The sequence below is a fragment of the Gastrolobium bilobum genome, unplaced genomic scaffold (genome assembly GCF_033153095.1).
Source record: "Gastrolobium bilobum isolate Gb01-03AN ecotype WA unplaced genomic scaffold, APGP_CSIRO_Gbil_v1 utg270753, whole genome shotgun sequence".
In the NCBI taxonomy this organism is placed as follows: domain Eukaryota; kingdom Viridiplantae; phylum Streptophyta; class Magnoliopsida; order Fabales; family Fabaceae; genus Gastrolobium; species Gastrolobium bilobum.
Genome location: NW_026897548.1, coordinates 397 through 17,408, shown reverse-complemented (window position 1 = coordinate 17,408; position 17,012 = coordinate 397). Strand labels below are relative to the sequence as shown.

At 37.1% G+C, this 17,012-nt stretch overlaps 1 protein-coding gene across 1 annotated transcript; it reads left to right on the top strand.

The window, feature by feature from the left end:
- Positions 1-1,785: 1,785 nt before the first annotated feature.
- On the top strand, positions 1,786-7,525 carry LOC133307972 (NADH dehydrogenase [ubiquinone] 1 alpha subcomplex subunit 6). Its single transcript, XM_061508558.1, has 2 exons — positions 1,786-2,109; positions 7,000-7,525. The coding sequence occupies exons 1-2, from the start codon at positions 1,897-1,899 to the stop codon at positions 7,183-7,185; spliced, it is 399 nt and encodes a 132-aa protein (XP_061364542.1). The 5' UTR covers positions 1,786-1,896; the 3' UTR covers positions 7,186-7,525.
- Positions 7,526-17,012: the final 9,487 nt, after the last annotated feature.

The following is a 17,012-nucleotide window of genomic DNA, read 5'->3' as shown; positions in this document are numbered from 1 at the left end:
TTAGTTTTTATCATTGTAATTTTTTAATCTTAAAATCTCAAAACGACGTCGTTTTGGGCTTATTGAAGATAAAAGGAGAAATACTTTTTCCTTCAAAAAATTGATTAATGTTAAAAAATTTAATAGTTTTTTTTAATTAATTAACTATGCATATAAACCATATAAAATAGTAGAATAAAGTTAAATTTTAGTATTTATTATATAATAAAGCATAGAGAGTAAAAAGAACAAAATTAAGTTTACCAAAAAAAAAAGAATAAAACTAAATGATGTGATTATTTAAAAAATATATATATTAAACATACATAAATATAAGTTTAGATCATTGTAATCATCTAGGACTCCTATAGGATCATTCTAAATGTGTCACTAGATCTACATTCTTATCAGAATTTTGTTAATCTTTATGTGCAGAACTGATTTATCTTATTTTATTTTATTTTTGTTGAATGTACATAATAGTCATGACTTTTTTCGATGACTTTAAAAACTTTTATTTCTCTAAAAATTATTAAATTTATATTTATAGAATATATTTGAAAATAAAGAGTATTCTTATATTTTTATCCTATTCATTATTTTTCGATATAATGTAACATAAAGGTTTAAACCTATAATCTCATACAATTATTTAAATTCCTCATCACTATATCTAGTGATTTGATTTATTATTATACGATACATTACTAAACATATAGAGTTTTTTTTTTTTTTTTTTTAGGTTACGTGAGAGAAATTTTTTCTCATACACAAACATCACATGGTGGAACCCAGCAAATTTAAAAAAAATAAAGGGTGGGAATTTCATTGGATGATTACCTCAAATATATAATAATATTATGTTATATCATATCACACCAAATATTACATAATATAAAATTTGTGTTAAATTTTATATAACTACAGTTAGGGGTGTAAATAAGTTAGGCCGGCCTACGGCCTAGCCTATATTAGGCTAGGTTTGACCTATTACAAATAGTCAAATAGAACAGGCCTAGACTTTTAAAAAAGCCTATTTAGAAAGCAAGTCATTGGCTTTTTTTGTACATGTCGGGCCTATAAGCCTACAGACCGGCATATATCATATTATTTATTTTAAATAAAATAAATAAAATTATTATTTTAATAATTTTGAATAATAAAGTAATATTATTTTAGTTATTTGGCTAACAAGCTTAGGTCAAAGCTTTTATTTTTTAAATATAGGTCAGGTCAGACTTGTAATTTGGGACCTACACAGGCTAACAGGTCAGGCCAGACATAAGGTCTTTTACACATGCCTGGCTTATTTAAGTCAAAGTCTAGCCTAACCTAACCTATTTACACCCCTAATTACAGCTTATGATGGCTTATACTAAATACCAAAAAAAAAAAAAAAAAAAGCTTATGGCTTATATAAGGGAAGGATATACTTACCACCAAAAGAATTTACTATCTTTACAACTAGTTTAATCATCATTAATTTTTGTCAATCTAACAGTTATAATTTATTGAATTTATTAAAAATTAATAATTAATTAATAAATATAACCAAATAATTTTTAATAAATTATAACTGTTAGATTGAGACAAATTAACAATAATTAAATTAATTATAAAAATGATAAACTTATTTGATAATAACTACGTCCCAGTGCAAACTCTAAAAGTTGTAAAGGTGGTAACTATACTATAAAAGTGAATAGTGAGTTTGCATACGTGGCGTCAGCAAGAAACCCAAACTCCACACGACGCCGTTCGGCTCGTGTCCCCCACAATCACTTTGTTTTAATTCTCTCTAGTCTCTAGCATCAACAACATCACTTGAGAAGAAGCGAACCGAGTTGAGTTGAGTTGAGTTGAGTTGAGTGGTGTGACTCAGTGAGCGAGCGAGCGAGCGAGTTTTCTAGGATTCCAATGGCGAGCGCGCTTCGGAACATGAAAGTGGCTCCGAACTCTGCGAATCTAGCGGAAGCGAGGCAACGAGTCTTCGATTTCTTCAGAGCAGCTTGCCGATCCTTACCCACCGTTATGGAAATCTATAACCTATACGACGTCGCTACCATCTCCCAGCTTCGCTCCGCCGTCGCCTCCCAGATCCGCTGCAACACCCACGTCACCGATACCAAGGTTCCATTTTCCTTTTTCTTACTCTTTTTTATTATTATTAAATTCGAAATTGAATATTCTTTTCTTATTCGTTTAATTATTGGTTGTGACTGTAGTAGTGGAAACTCAAAATTGAATTTTATATTTTATTTGGTTTGGGAGAATTTTCTTAATTGAAACTTGAATTTTTCTCAAACGAGTGTTTCGGTTATATTTTAGTTGTCTAAGGCAGTGTTTGGGGATTGTTATTTATTCGACACCACTTGAGTGTTCGATGATAATGGATTTGATTTTATTGTATTTCACAAGTTTCGATTCGTGTTTCTCTAAGAAACTCAGTCCTCTTTGAAATAAACTCTTAATGCTCGAAACTCTAGGGATTCAGAATTGTTAAATCTATGGAGCTAACTTATGCTTCTGTTAATCAACATTATGATTCATCGGATACTTGTTTGAATCAATTTTTATATTTGGAAAACATTTCCTTTTGTTGATTCGCAGCCTTCTCTTTCCCCGCTAGTGTACTTTCAAGCGTTTTAGGTTAAATGTATGCTGAATTTGTGGGGATTCGATTCGAGGTTTGTTGTGCAAATTAAATGGAATGTCCATTTGATGCTTTGAAATTTGGATTTGGAACCAACTTGCTTGATTGAAGTCAAGAGGAATTCTAAAAGAAGGAAGTTTATTGAGTTATTTGAATGGATTTTTGGTGAAGATTTTAGTTGACCATTGAAGGAAACAATTTTTGTAAATGGAATACCTTGAACCTATGTCTCTGGCTTGAAGAGGTTAAAACATGTTTGTATGAAAATTCTTATGTAGGTTATTTAGTGTTCTTCACTCATTGAATTTGTTTTGTGATAGTCAGTTGTACTATGAATTGTTTTGGGGATAATATCAGCAGGTATTTGAAGCCTCTAGATTTTGTTTAGTGGTAGTGGTTAATAGTGGCACTTTGCTTGATGAAACACTTAGAAAATGCAGAGTTTTCTAATATGCAGTTGAGCTTATTGAAATTTCCTTTCTAATAATTTCTGCATTCCAATTCATCGGGTTGGTATGTAGGATTTTCTAGCCTTAGAATTTAGTGGCACAATTTCTAAGAGGATAACTTTTACCTAATAAACAGTACTGTAGAGCCTGTAACTCATTGATTTGGTGTCTTCTTGACGAATTTCAAGAAGGCGGGGATTATGGATTTGATTTTATCCATGTCATTATAGAAAGATATGAAAAAGATGGACTAAGTTTTGCTGATCTGTAATATAGTTTAGGGTCCAAGTTAGTACAATTCTGGACCAAATTTTGTGTGTTCATAGTTGGTAAACCACAAATAAGTTGATTCAAATTTAACTGTATTAGGTATTTGCAAATCCATGTCTTAGTGAATTGCCAGATGCTTTTGAGTGGTGTATTTGGATTTGTTGGGAAATAATCACTCAAAAGCAATTGAAGTTATTGTCTTTTTGTAAGTCACCATATATCTTTTCAAATTTTTATGCCTGCTTTTTCTGTAACATCTAAATTACTGTTTGGTGTTGTCTGAAGACCTGTCTGATTCCTCCTTTGGTCCTTCGACAAGATGAAACTTTCAAGCATGGATTCATGATTTTTTGTGCTTGGGTTGTGTGCCTCTTTCCTTCACTTGAATATAAAATAATAGAAGAATAATATGTTGTGTATTGATCTGTGTCAGAGAGTTACAATATATAGAGACCCTAATGGGCTTAAGTGAAAGGCCCAAACCTAATCCTAATACAGTCAGAATACAGTCAGAATATTTACGGATAAGACGGAATCCAATCATATCTAATCATATCATATCTAATATTCTAACACTCCCCCTCAAGCTGGTGCGTATATATTATGAGCACCAAGCTTGTTACAAATGTATTCAACCCGAGGACCTCTAAGAGCTTTAGTGAAAACATCCGCTAGTTGATCAGAGGATTGACGAAAGCAGTCTTGATTTCTCCTGACTGAATCTTTTCTCGAATGAAGTGACAATCAATCTCTATATGTTTGGTCCTCTCATGAAAGACAGGATTAGATGATATATGTAGCGCAACTTGATTATCACAGATGAGTGTCATGGGTTGTTTCTGTTCACAAAGATGAAGCTCCTGAATCAACTGCTTTAACCAGACTAACTCACAGGTAGCATTTGCCATTGCACGATACTCAGCTTCTGCACTAGATCGAGCAACAACAGGTTGTTTCTTGCTCTTCCACGAAATTAAGTTTCCTCCAAAGAAGACACAATAGCCAGAAGTAGAGCGTCTGTCCGAGGGTGATCCTGCCCAATCAGCATCTGAATAACTACAAATTTTTGTATTTCCCTGATCTGAATACAACAAACTTTTTCCTGGTGCTCCTTTGATGTATCGGAGGATCCTCACAGCAGCATCCCAATGTGAATCACAAGGGGAATCAAGAAACTGACTAGCCGTACTAACAGCGAAAGAAATATCTGGCCTAGTCACAGTAAGATAGTTGAGCTTCCCAATTAGCCTCTGATAACGTCCAGGATCAGATAACGGCTCCCCCTGTCCGGGCAATAACTTGACATTAGGATCCATAGGTGTATCAACTGGTTTACTACCCAACATACCAGTTTCTTCTAGGATATCCAGGGCATATTTCCTTTGACAGATAGAAATGCCCTGTCTGGATTGCGCCACCTCAATTCCCAAGAAGTAACGCAGCTTCCCAAGGTCCTTTGTTTGAAATGTACTAAACAAATGCTGTTTTAACTGACGAATTCCGTCTTGATCACTTCCGGTGAGAATGATGTCGTCAACATAGACTAACAAATAGATACACTTATCAGGAGATGTAATTCTATAAAACACATAATGGTCAACTTTACTGCGGATTAAGCCAAACGCCTGAACAGCAGAACTGAAGCGACTGAACCATGCTCGAGGAGACTGCTTGAGACCATATAAGGATTTCCGAAGACGACACACCTTTCCAGACTCCCCCTGAGCAACAAAACCAGGTGGTTGCTCCATGAAAACTTCTTCTTGTAAATCACCATGAAGAAAGGCATTTTTGATGTCAAGTTGAAGGAGTGGCCAGTGACGAACAGCAGCAAGGGCAAGAAAGAGGCGGACTGACGCCATCTTAGCGACCGGAGAAAATGTATCGCTATAATCAAGGCCAAAGATTTGAGTAAAACCCTTGGCAACTAAACATGCCTTGAGACGATCAATATGGCCATCAGGTCCAACTTTCACAGTAAAAACCCAGCGACAACCAACTATAGACTTCTCTGGAGGAGCAGAAACAAGGCCCAAGTTACTAATAGAAATTAAGTTATAAGGGATGCCAGGAATGTAATAGACAGATGTCAGGGCCAAGGTAGAGGTCGGACGAGCTTGTCCAATCCCACGAACTGGGGCTTTGGTTCCATCCGCAAGGGTAAAAGATGGTAAATGATCAGAATAAGTAAGAGATGTAAAGAGTTCCTTATTACCACAGAGATGATCGGTAGCACCGGAGTCAAATATCCAAGTGCCAAGTGATGTAGAATGAGAAACACAAGCAACAGGATTACCAGTATAAGGCTGAGACTGAGGAGAAGCCTTCCTGAGAGGGGTTTGGAGTGCAGCATAGTCCGAACCTGAACCAAATGATGCATTGTCTGACTGAGCTATATTTGCAACAATAGAAGGAGAGTTAACCTCCGAGAGATCAGGAGATGCTGCTGCCATTTAAAGATAAAATATAAAAGCCGTAAACGAAGGCAAACGATATCCAATCAAGAAGAACCACGCGTCTAAGGTCAGACCCACAGAGAAACAATCACAGATCCAGAAAGGGGAGGAGAAGGCGAGCTTCTCTGTCCAAGACCGGCCGGAAAAAGCCGCCGGAATAGTGCTCACGCGTCGGCAGAAGGTGGCGCATGAAGCCCACGCGCAGAGAAGACAGGTGGCGCGTGACGGCGCGTGGGAGATGCGTTGCTGACCGGACCACCACAGTCCTGGTTTCCGGGAAGAGAGGGTCCTGATCGCGTGAAGTTTGGTCAGAAAAGTAGCCGGAAAAAGTCTCCGGTTGCCTGAACAGTGATTCTGACGGTGGGCGGTGGTTCCGGTGGCCGTCGGAGGTGCTGACGCGTTTGGAAAAATCACTCAAAGGCTGTTTACAGCCCTAGAAGGCTTGCCGGAAGGACGCACGGCAAGAAAGAGGACTCCTAAGCAGTGGGCTTAGGTTTTAAAGCAAAAAACAAGGTTTCTAAGCGGAAGCGAGGGTTCCCAGAACGAAAGAGCTTTGATACCAACTTGAATATAAAATAATAGAAGAATAATATGTTGTGTATTGATCTGTGTCAGAGAGTTACAATATATAGAGACCCTAATGGGCTTAAGTGAAAGGCCCAAACCTAATCCTAATACAGTCAGAATACAGTCAGAATATTTACGGATAAGACGGAATCCAATCATATCTAATCATATCATATCTAATATTCTAACACCTTCCACGCAAAAGAAGCCATATATTCTACTTGCACATATTGTATTTAACTATTTATTCAAATTTGGTTCAGTATGTCACGGATTTAATGCATCAATGCCAGTAATACATTCAAGGACTTTGAAAATGATGTTTTAATATGATTTTTCAGTAAAGGTAAACTATGAATGCTTTTATCAATATCACTAATAGTTGTGGAGGACATTCACGTGATTGATATGCTGCTTTCCCTTCCATGTAAAGGAAGCCATGTATTCTACTCGCACATATTGTTTATATTCAAATTTTGTCCAGTATGTCATGGATTTAATGCATCAAGGCCAGTAATACATTCAGAGTGTTTGAAAATGATGTATTAATATGATGCTTCAGTAAAGGCAAAAGAATTTTAGCTATGAAAGTTTATTAATATCACTAATATTTGTGGACATTCAGGTGATCGATATGATGCTTTTCAAGGGAATGGAAGAGCTGAGGAACGTTGTGGAACATTCAAAGCAGAGGCATCATATCATTGGTCAGTACGTAGTTGGTCGGGAAGGGCTTGTGCAGGATTTGGGCACAAAAGATGAGGGCATCTCTCCGTTTCTAAAGAATTTCTACAAAAGCAATTACTTTTGAAGTTTGGTCATGAGCTGTTCTGTGTTTGCTCCAATAAAGAATTATCTGACTGTTTTGCATGTCAATACTGGATAAAGATAGTACTGTTGGTTTCAGATAAAACTACTGTATTCATTATTCCTGGCTTAATTTAAGAAAGTGATATTTTGCTGATTGATGTGCACATGTGCATACTGATGAAAATATTGCCATGTATTACTATTTGACGACATTGTGAATGGTAAAAAGATTGTCCCAAATGAATACATTGGCATATCATGTTAGAGACAGAAATATGTATCTTGAGTAATGCCATGATATGAGGTCACTACAATATGCAGGTACTACTGGTTGTTTATAGTACATTCTGTCATTGGATTCCCCTGTAGTTTTGGCTAGTTGAAGCTGGGGAAGCTGGGGAATAAAAACTTACATTATATTGAATAACTGAAATCTATCTGATCTTGTCATTGTGGGTTACTTAAGAATTATAGGTTGAAACAGGTTGTATAAAATCACTGGCGCATAAACCACGTAGGCGGATCAGAGGTTTCTTTCTCCTGTTTTCCCTACTTCTGTGTTATGCTCTTTTCTTTTATCTTATTTTGTTTACTTCTTTGTATTTTGTAAGAAAATTTTAATTGTGTATGATATTTTTTTGTTAAATATTTAACTGATTTATGAAGTTATAGGTTAGAAGCTGCCTCAAAATTTACACTTCTGACTAATTTAGCATTTTAAATATGTTAAACTAAATGTTTTCGGAGGTAATTATTTCTAAGCGTCAGGGGACATTGTTCCCTTCAATGAAGTGACTTTTGTCTCAATATTTATCCTCTTAAGTTTACTTCTTGCTCAATTATATTTTAACAAATAGTCACTCTGTAAAATTTCTTATAAAATTTTAATAAATCTTTTATAACAAAGTAATTACACTGAAATTATGATTATTTTATCAACAAAAATTATTACAAAAAGGGAGATGATATGCATGCACTATTAAGATATTTAACAAAATAACTACTTTATGACAACCATATGTAATGTCGTTGTCATTGCAAAATGATATATTTTTTAACTTACATTTTAAAACAGAATAGTGACTTAAAATTATTTTCTTGTCAATATATATATATATATATATATATATATATATATATATGAATTAGCTTATTTTGAAACTAAAAATAATAATTTATAGTAGCTTTTTTAAGAAAGCTTTTGAGAAAAAAATGATTATTTTTTTCATTAACGTTGTTACCTAACATACACTTAATATACTAGATATTTAATATATTATTAAAATGTATATATATATATATATATATATATATATATATATATATATATATATTAAAGATTTTTATCCATAGTAAATACAAACATTAACCTGCAATGTGTAGGTTTAATAACCTGTGGAGGAATAAAATGTGGCAGTGGGGGTGAAAGTTAGAAGGAAGGCAAGCAGCTTGAATGACACTTGAACCCAGGTACAAGCAACCATGAAAGAGACTTGGAATCAAGTGTGTTAAGGTTCTTGAACAAATAACCAAATTTACATATGCTTATTTTGCTAAATTTATAGTTATTATTCAACAAGTGATACTCTAACCATATTCTAGAGTTAAGATTTGTACGCAGAGTACTATAAGTCCAATATGTTCTCTTAGAGCAGATGTGAATCACTATATGAATGTTGCCGTCAACAAAGGTAGAGACCACGCTAAATAGCAACGTCTCAAGTATTGGGTGTAAATCGTAAGTTTGGGGGGGGGGGGGGGGGGATAGTTAGGACTTAGAGAAATTGGCAGAGTAACGGCACATAAGATACCCCTTTGTCCGGTGATGGAGGGGTACTTATAGGGATGTGCATAGGTCCAACCGAACCGAATTTTTTGAAAAACCAAACCGAATTGGTTTAAATGGTTCGGTTCGGAACCGGTTCGGGTCAACCCTATCTTGAAAAGAAAAAAATTAAAAAATTAAAAAATAAAGTTATAAAAATCAATTTGGTTCGGTTTGAAAACGGTTCGGTTCGGTTCGGTTCGAAAACGGTTCAGTTCGGTTCGGTTCAAAATGGTTCGGTTCTTAAACTGGTTCTAAAAACCGGTTCGGTTCATGAACTGGTTTTTAAAAATCGGTTATTTTAAGGGTGGTTTGGTTCGGTTCATGGTTCGGTTCAGTGTGTTGGTTATGTTGCACACCCCTAGATACTTATAGGAGGAGAAGATGCCCAGCTCACATAGGAGGGTGAGCTGAGTCAACTCTCCTCGGGGGGTGTTAGGGGTGGCTGACATTGCTGTGGTGACAGCAATGCAGTCTCTGCTAAGATGGTGGAAATCATTGCTACTACCTCTGCTACTACCTCTGTAGCAGGGAAGTTTCCATTTGGGGGGGGTTTGGGGAGACCCTTTAGTAGAGTGGGTATCCCAAGATAAGGTATTATGATATCCTACCTTGGGGATACTGTCGCACGGGGGACAAAAGGGAAGGAGAGTTGGTAGTCTCTGGTCAGTAGGACTGACGTAGACGCAAATAGGGGGTTTGGACTGAAAGTTGGAAATGGCCTTGAAGGCCGATGCATGCTGGAGGGAAAAACAAAACTTTTTCATTGCGGAACACACATGCATTCAAGATCATGCTTTAGGAAAGCATGATGTTACCTTGTTCGTGAAAACTCATGATGATCAAGGTAGGTCTGAAGGGTTCAGACCCTCTAACGTTGATCCACACCACCCACTGCGTCTAGGTGCAAGAACTTCTTCTTGTGAAACCGCCAAGTGATCACTACAATGAGGCTTGCTAAGCGCACATTGTGTGAAGAGAAAGGCTAGGTAAAAGTGTTTGAAAGAGTGAAGATTTCAATGTGAAAACTTCACAAAAGTGGCGCAGGAGAGGAGAAGAGAATGGCTTGGTTGGTTTTCTAAAAACCCTAGAAGGAACATATATATAGAGGCGCACAAGAGGAGCCTATTTGTTAAAAACAAATCAGATTTTTAATCAATAAAAATCCCTTCCAAAAGGGCGCTCCATCAAAGAGAGAGAGAATAGGATTTGTTGCAAATCAAATCTCATCAAATCTTGCCAACAACATCCTATCATATCTTTATGATATATTAGGTTCAAAACCTAATCAAATATCTGATCATAAATCATCATATAATCAGTTATATGGTGTGCCCCATATAGCCTAAATAATGACCAGATACATTTGAGTAGTTGCATTCAAACTTGAATCAAATCACTCAAATATTCTCCCAACAGATCGTATCTTCTGGAGCTGATTCTTAGATTATGTCCAAAAGATTTCCTCTTGATATGTTCCAACAAGATCTCATCTTATCCTTTTGTTATGAAAAAACTTTTCATAGCCAATTCAAATTCGAATTTCAAACATTTGAATTCAAACTTTCAAACACTTAAATTTTAAATTCAAATTCAAATTCTAAATTCAATTTCAAAATTCAAAATTCAAAATTCAAATTTCAAATTTCAAATTCAAAATTCAAAATTCAAATTTCAAATTCAAAATTCAAAATTCAAAATTCAAAATTCAAAATTCAAATTTCAAAATTCAAAATTCAAAATTCAAAATTCAAATTCAAAATTTAAAAATTTGATAATTAATTTAACTAATTAAATTAATTAGTAATGTCTTGGACTATCCAAACTCATTACTTAGATCCATGCGCCCTCCACCCTATCTGTGGAGTTCCAAACTACTTCTTGGGCTAATAACAATTGTTAGGCCCAATACCATTAATGCTAGAACATCTAGACAATTAGGTGTTAGTGTGTGACCTATTAGGTCAAACATAGCCACTGACATAAATGGGCTTGGGCCCAATAAGCCCACAACTCATCTAATGACAACACAGAGCACTAGCAATGCTTTGTTGCCCCAGAACTAGTTAAATTAGTGATTTGATCATCCTATTACACATATTTGGTTGCCGTATATATTTCCTTTCGTCTCGGTTACCTTCCCATAAAACCTAGGGTAAGGAAGCGTATCGACCCATGCGGTTTAGGGTAAGCTTTATTCGAAATAGGGAATCTTCAATTTACAGACTCTAAAGGCAGATCATCTCATGATCTCTTTTACTATGCATAGATTCCCGAGTCCCTGTAAATGTCATCCTGATTTCTCCGGTTTACAGATAACCTAATCTCTCACAGAGATTTGACGAATTCCTTCAGCTTATCACCCTAGCCCTGTGTTCTTTCAGGACAAGCCCAACAGTATACCTATGAGTCTCCATGTTTCAGGCAGACGAGGTGCACAATCAAAGCATGCCTTCTAGAACACAGTCTAGGTAATAACTTCTGGTCTTAGGAAAGACATACCCAAATATAAAGAGACCACTCTAATGATACTCTCTGTGGGAGTTCCTCATAGAGTTTCTTTGTGGGTCTGTTCAGTGCGAGCTATACCCTTATAGGTCTACCCACGACTTTAGCTAAGACATCTCCATATCTGTAGCACATGAGGTCTATACCTTGTATCCATATACAAATAGATAAGTCGTGCTAGTCTTACCCGAGATTACTGACCCCATTCTCAGTATCTCTAGACTAGGAACATAAAATTAGGAATAAACATCCGGTATTCTTGAATCCTTATGATTGTGATCTCATCACAGATACTCAAGAGATACCTATTTTATTCCACGGGGTTTATCAAGTTATTCATAATATATTAACATTAATATCGAGACAGAATTATGAAACAAGATAAGAGTGCTTTTATTTATTTGCGACAATATTAAAAAGGTCTACATTTATGTCCTTATTTAATCATAAGATTGTCTCTAGGACACCCAAATACTAACAAGTTCTCACTTGGCCTAGAGCCAATCAGACCTAAGTCGTATACCCAAAGCCTCATAATGACTATCATGTTTTCTCTGAGAAACAGCCTTTGTCAGAGAATCGGCCAGGTTATCATCTGTGGGAACATAATCCATCTTTACATCCATTCTATCAATGATTTCTCTAATCAGGTGATATCTGCGGAGCACGTGCTTAGATCTTTGATGAGACCTAGGTTCCTTTGACTGCGCAATGGCTCCAGTGTTGTCGCATAGCAACTGTATGGGCTCATCCACGCTTGGAACCACCCTAAGTTCAGATATGAACTTCTTGATCCACACGGCCTCCTTAGCCGCTTCTGAAGCAGCTATATATTCAGCTTCTGTCGTTGAATTTGCTGTTGTCTCCTGCTTGGAACTCTTCCAAGATACTGCCCCACCATTTAAGGTGAATACGAACCCTGACTGTGACTTGCAGTCATCTTTGTCACTCTGAAAGCTGGCATCAGTGAACCCTTTCACTGTAAGCTCATTAACCCCACCATAGACCAAAAACGCATCCTTAGTTCTTCTCAAGTATTTAAGGATGGTCTTGACTGCTGTCCAGTGACCCTCTCCATGGTCAGACTGGTATCTGCTCGTAATGCTTAAAGCATATGAGACATATGGTCTCGTAGATATCATGGCATACATGATGGACCCAATAGCCGAAGCGTATGGAACTCCACTCATGCGATCCTTCTCAGGCTGTGACTTAGGACACATAGCCTTTAAAAGATGTATCCCATGACTGACAGGTAGAAAACCCCTTTTCGACCCTACCATGCTAAACCTTTTTAGCATCTTGTCAATATACGTGGATTGAGATAAACCCAGCAGCCTGTTTGATCTATCTCTATAGATCTTTATACCAAGTATAAAGGCCGCCTCTCCCAAATCCTTCATGGTGAAGCTTTCTGAAAGCCATTCTTTCGTTGTTTGTAATGTGGGGATGTCATTTCCTATAAGCAATATGTCATCTACATAAAGCACTAGGAAGACAACATTACTCCCATTAACCTTCCTATAAACACAAGGTTCATCCTCGTTCTTGATGAAACCGTTACTCCTAACGACCTCATCAAAACGAATATTCCAACTCCTTGATGCTTGCTTTAGCCCATATATCGACCTTTGAAGTTTGCATACCATATGCTCCTAATCTTTGATTACAAAGCCTTCAGGTTGTGTCATGTACACAACCTCCTTCAAGAACCCATTCAAGAAAGCGGTCTTGACATCCATTTGCCAAATTTCATAGTCGTGATATGCTGCTATCGCAAGCATGATCCTTATAGATTTGATCATGGCAACTGGTGAGAAAGTTTCATCATAGTCAACTCCTTGTCTTTGACAATATCCTTTCGCCACCAACCTAGCTTTGTAGGTTTGAACGTTGCCATTTGCATCAGTCTTTCTTTTAAAGACCCATTTGTTACCGATAGGAACTATTCCTTGCGGTTTAGGAACCAAGGTCCATACCTTGTTCTGATACATCGAATCCATTTCAGATTCCATGACTTCAAGCCAACTGGAAGAGTCAACATCCTTGACTGCCTCCTCGTAGTTACTCGGTTCATTATCCTCAACGGTTTGTTGATTCTCAATCACAAATCCATACCTCTCAGGTGGATGGATGACCCTCGTAGACCTACGGAGTTGTGTGTTTACTTCTCCATCGGAGAACGTCGCTGCTGACCAGACTTGGGTTCCTTAATCTGTTCATGTGGTTCTTGAACTTCTTCAAGATCAATCTTACTCCCACTGGCTCCTTGAGAGATCAAATCCTTCTCAAGGAACTCAGCATTCTTGGATACAAACACTTTGTGTTCATCCATAGAGTAAAAGTAGTATCATTTAGTACTTTTAGGATACCCCACAAAAAGACATTTAGTACTCTTAGCACTAAGCTTGTCTAATGCCGACGTCTTGACATAAGCTGGCGATCCCCAAACCCTGAGATAACTCAGGTTGGGTCTCTTACCATTCCATATCTCATATGGTGTGGTCTGAACAAATTTAGACGGTACCCTATTTAGAAGGTATGCCGCTGTGTCTAAGGCATATCCCCAAAACGATTTTGGAAGTTGAGTCTCACTCATCATAGACCTAACCATGTCTAACAAGGTCCTGTTTCTCCTTTCGGAGACACCATTTTGGTGTGGTGTGTAAGGAGCAGTAAACTCCGAGAGAATTCCATTCTCTCTTAGATAATCCTGAAACTCATGGCTCAAATATTCACCACCACGATCTGATCGTAATGTCTTAATTATCTTGCCACGCTGTTTCTCTACTTCATTCCTAAACTCTTTGAACTTTTCAAAAGCTTCGGATTTATATCTTATCAGGTACACATACCCAAATCTTGATTTGTCATCCGTAAAGATAATGAAATAGGAGTATCCTCCTCTAGCCTCAATAGACATTGGGCCGCATACATCAGAGTGAATGAGTTCTAATAACTTACTAGCCCTATGACTCTCAAGCCCTTTGGGCGTGTGACGAGTCATTTTCCCAGCTAGACAAGATTCACATTGTCCATAGGATTCCAATCCAAGGAATCTAGGTATCCATTTGCATGCATCCTAGACAATCTTGTTTCATTTATGTGCCCTAGTCTACAGTGCCAAAGATATGATTGATTATCCATCCTAGGTCGTTTCACATCTATTTTGAGCACTTCAGTTCCCATTTCCAGAACATACAATCCATTTATTAAGGTAGCAGTACCATAAACAATATCATTCATAATGATAGAAAATGTATCATTCTTAATACTGAAAATAAAACCATCTTGTTCCAAACAAGAAATTGAAATAATGTTTCTAGAAATACTTGGAACATAAAGACATTTATTCAAATGCAAAATAAGGCCCGTAGGCAAAATGAGGTCGGCTTCTCCAATAGAATGAGCAGCAACTCTTGCTCCATTTCCAACGCGGAGGTCCACCTCGTTCCTCTCCAATCTCCTGGGGCTCCTAAGTGCCTGCAACATATTGCAGATGTGAGAACCACAACCGGTATCCAATACCCATGAAGTAGGATTAGCACATGAATAATTTATCTCAATCATGAAAATACCTGAGGTAGAAACATCACCATGCTTCTTGTCCTTCACACTCTTCAGGTAGTCTGGACAGTTCCTCTTCCAATGGCCTTTCTTGCCACAATGGAAGCACTCGGCATCATTTTTGTCCTTGGATGCTTTCTTACCCTTCTTTTTGCCCTTCTTCTTCTTGGATTTTCCTTTGGGCTTAAGGGAGTCACCTTTAGCAGGCTCCTTGCCTTTTCCCTTGGCCTTGCTAGGCCCACCAATCAGAAGAGACTGTGTCTTATCCTTTTTGATAGACACTTCAGCAGTTGTTAACATACTTAACAACTCAGGCAAGCTCACTTGCATCCCATTCATGTGGTAATTCATGATGAATTGACTAAAGGAAGGTGGAAGTGAGGTGAGGACTAAGTCATTACTTAGTTCGGCATCCATGATAAAGCCTAGATTTCCTAGCTTCTCAATCAGACCGATCATCTTAAGAACATGATTGCCAACAGACATGCTCTCAGACATCCTGCAAGAGAACAATTCTCTTGAGGCCTCATACCTCTCATGCCTGCCTTTAATGTCATACAACTCCTTGAGATGTAAGACAATAGAGGGAGCATCCATATGCTCATGCTACTTTTGCAGTTCAGGCGACATGGATGCCAACATGATGCAGACAGCCAACACATTATCATCCATGTGCTGTTTGTGGGCCTCAAAATCAAATTCCGCGAACCCATCTTCCCCTTCCCTAGGAGCTAGGGGTAATTCAGCATCTAGGACATAAGCAATCTTTTCGGCCCTTAGAACAATTCTTAGGTTCCGATACCAGTCCATAAAATTTGGACCGGTCAGTTTGTTCGTATCAAGTATGGAGCGCAGTGACAGTGTATTAGTCATACTAATTAACTGAAAATGTAAAGATAAAAGTTAATTAATATTTGGACATGTAGTAAAAACAAATTATTAAAGACTTTTATTAATTTTCCCCTCCCACTATTTTATCTAAGTCAATGACCCTTCCTTTTGACTTAGGGTTATTCTACTTTTAGAATTTACCTTAGTGGGATCAAGAATGCGATTATTTATTTTAACCCCCATCTGAGACCGCAAGATTAATTTAAATAATGGATTGATCTTTATCAATGGTATCTCATACCCTTTCTTAACATTAGGTTGACAACTCCTTGTCACTTAGTGGTGCATCTCATGCAACCAACCTAGCACTATGACCCTAAGCACATAAGCTCGGCTGGGCCTGCAGCTTATGTCTCAGTTAAGCACTAACCAGCACCCCAAGTGTCTTACACTTCTAATACTACTCTTACTCAACGAAACAGTGGGTCCCAACTGGGTTGTAGAGCACCACTATTTAGAGGAGGTTTGAGTAATATTGGTGATGGGAGGTAATCATGCGCTTAATAATTTTATTCCTTTTAAGGGTTCATTTTATTAAGGGTTTATTAAGTCTCATCAAACGCATTAATATATTATCATGCTGGTCGTAACCTATTTCATACATCTAACGGTTTAAACTAGTCGCAATTAGACTTGCATAATAATCATACAAACGCGATTTAGTCCAACTCATGCATACTAGACGTCATAAGCCATAAAGCATACATATCGCGATACTCTATCTCATGCATACTAGTGTATGATAACATACATGCAAATAAAATAGTTTTATTTTGAGATAGTCATGGTGCTCGCTCTTTTGTCCATCTTGTTTCTTAAGCCTCGGCTTCTTGTCGACTATACGCCACTAGCCTAATATCTCTAATTACAATTAAAGAAACTCCAAAACATCTTGGAGGGACAAAATTTAAATTACAAAATTTAAATTACAAAAATTTGAAATTTAAATTACATCTCTTGTAAAAGAGACAAAAATTACAAATTAATTTAAAATTTAAAAATTTCAAATTCCGGGCACCATGACCATCCCCTTCCTC

Excerpts from the sequence above, each read along its gene's own strand:
- LOC133307972 (XM_061508558.1), top strand. The coding sequence starts at position 1,897 with ATGGCGAGCGCGCTTCGGAACATGAAAGTGGCTCCGAACTCTGCGAAT. Across the intron at positions 2,110-6,999 it reads CCCACGTCACCGATACCAAG|GTGATCGATATGATGCTTTT; the intron begins GTTCCATTTTCC and ends GTGGACATTCAG.